Source organism: Geospiza fortis, unplaced genomic scaffold (genome assembly GCF_000277835.1).
Source record: "Geospiza fortis unplaced genomic scaffold, GeoFor_1.0 scaffold145, whole genome shotgun sequence".
Taxonomy (NCBI): Eukaryota; Metazoa; Chordata; class Aves; order Passeriformes; family Thraupidae; genus Geospiza; species Geospiza fortis.
In genome coordinates, this window is record NW_005054362.1 from 2948400 (window position 1) to 2950267 (window position 1868).

At 47.1% G+C, this 1868-nt stretch overlaps 1 protein-coding gene across 1 annotated transcript in view; it reads left to right on the forward strand.

Annotated features, from left to right (window-relative positions):
* The window catches only part of SETD1B (SET domain containing 1B, histone lysine methyltransferase), a 52247-nt gene that overhangs the window by 32438 nt on the left and 17941 nt on the right, over window positions 1-1868 (forward strand). Inside the window, 1 exon segment of the mRNA XM_031059440.1 lies at window positions 1719-1866. Coding sequence (XP_030915300.1) covers window positions 1719-1866 — 148 coding nt within the window.

Sequence of the window (1868 nt, forward strand, 5' to 3'; positions counted from 1 at the left end):
GGAATGCGGGAAGCCAGGGCGAGGGGAGGTGCCAGGACTGGAGGATTTGCACAGCTGCTGCTGCAAGCCCCGTGCTCAGCCTGCTCTCTGGTGGTAGCTGCTGTAGCAGAGATGACCTTTGATAAAACGGGAAACATTTGGAGTGATTTGGATAGTTGTGGTTGCTCAGTTTCACACAGTGACAGTTTGTAGCAGAGTCAACTCAGCTGCTCCTGCTTTTGTTTGCATACGCCAGTAAGAAATTCACAGGTTAAGAATCAAATCACAGCGGCTTCAATGTGAAAACTGCCAACAAAGTCTGCTCCTCAGCAGCTCTTCCCAGAACTTCCAGGTTCTCCAGTGTCTGATACTGCTCTTTCCTTTCACGCTGGGGAGACTGTTAGGAGAGCAGACAGAAGAGGCACCTGCTGGCACGAAGTGTGGAGCAAACAATAAATATCTTTGAGATCTACAGTCAGATTTGGCTGATAACAACCAACGGGTTCCAAAACTCTTGTCAGGATTGTGACAGAGAGAGGCACTTGATGGAGATCTCTTCCTGGCTCCCAGGGCAGCGGGAGGGCTCTGGCCCGGAGCAGCATCCCTGCTGTGCCCTGGGCTGGGGAACACAGGGGGGTTCTTCACTGACATCACCAATGTGAGACATTTGTTTGGAGGTTCCAGGGACCCTGTCCTGTCTGCTGTCATCACTCCAGTCAGAGATCAGCCCCATTCGTGTTTCCTAGATGAACTGTCACACTGTGGATATGTCTTCCAGCAGTATTTGGTTACTGTATTTCCTATCAGGGATGTGACAGTCGTGCATGTGTATTCTTGGTGCTGGAGACACCTTGAGGACTGAAGTGCCTGTAGGACACAGAGTGCAGGTGTGACCATATGCTGTTAAGGATGGAGGTAGTTCCTGAGACTTTTCTTTTGTACAAGACCTAGTCAGGTAGCTTTGAAACTCCAGAGCAAGCTGGCACCCTCTGTTTTAATCTGGTTTCCATCCCTTTGGCAGCAGAGCTAGGACATAGTTTTAGCATTTTATACAAATCTGTGTTTCTTGTGTCTAGTAAAGTATTCATTTTGTCCAAAAACACAACGTGAGCTATGTCTTTGAATCCCAGCATTTATGACTTTGATGTTTAAAAGCAATTTAACCAGATTTGGGGTTCTTTTTTCCCATGTGAATTGCTGTGGTCTAGTCAGGACAACCTTTAGTAGCAGCAGCAACCTTGTGGAGGTATTGTGTTTCCACAATTAGAGGTTAGGAATTCACAGCAAATGAGCCAGGGATTATAATTAAAAAAACAGGATAAATATTTGTGCATGGAAAAACTAAGGAATAAAAACTCATGGTGTAATATACCTAGGAGTACTAGATGCAAATAAGAGATAATGTATCTTGCAGTGAAGGATGTTTGGATTGTGTGCATTTCACCAAGCATGGGAGCAATTCCTCGTGCTCCATAGAAGCTGAGGGTTTTGTTCAGTTGGTGCTGATGCTCTTTTAGAAAGCTTTTACCTCTCCAATTCCTGAGGTCTGACACGGAAGAGAAAAGCTTCAATAGGCACCAGCTGCACAGTGGGCCCTGTCTTTTCAGAGCATCGCTCGCTTTTCTCCGTTCCCAATTAAAATGTGTGTTAAACTTAGCTTTTGTTTGAAGCAGCGCAGCACTGTGGTATTTAATGTAAAGAGAATGTGCTCGTCACCTTTTCTCTCTCTTTTGTGGCAGGGTCAGCATTCCTCAGGGGAGGACATGGAAATCTCTGACGACGAGACCAACCCTGCGCCCATCACCAGCGCGGAATGTGCCAAAACCATTGTGGTGAACTCCTCCGTCAGCAACACGGCCGTGATGGCCCCATCCATCCCCCCGCTGCCC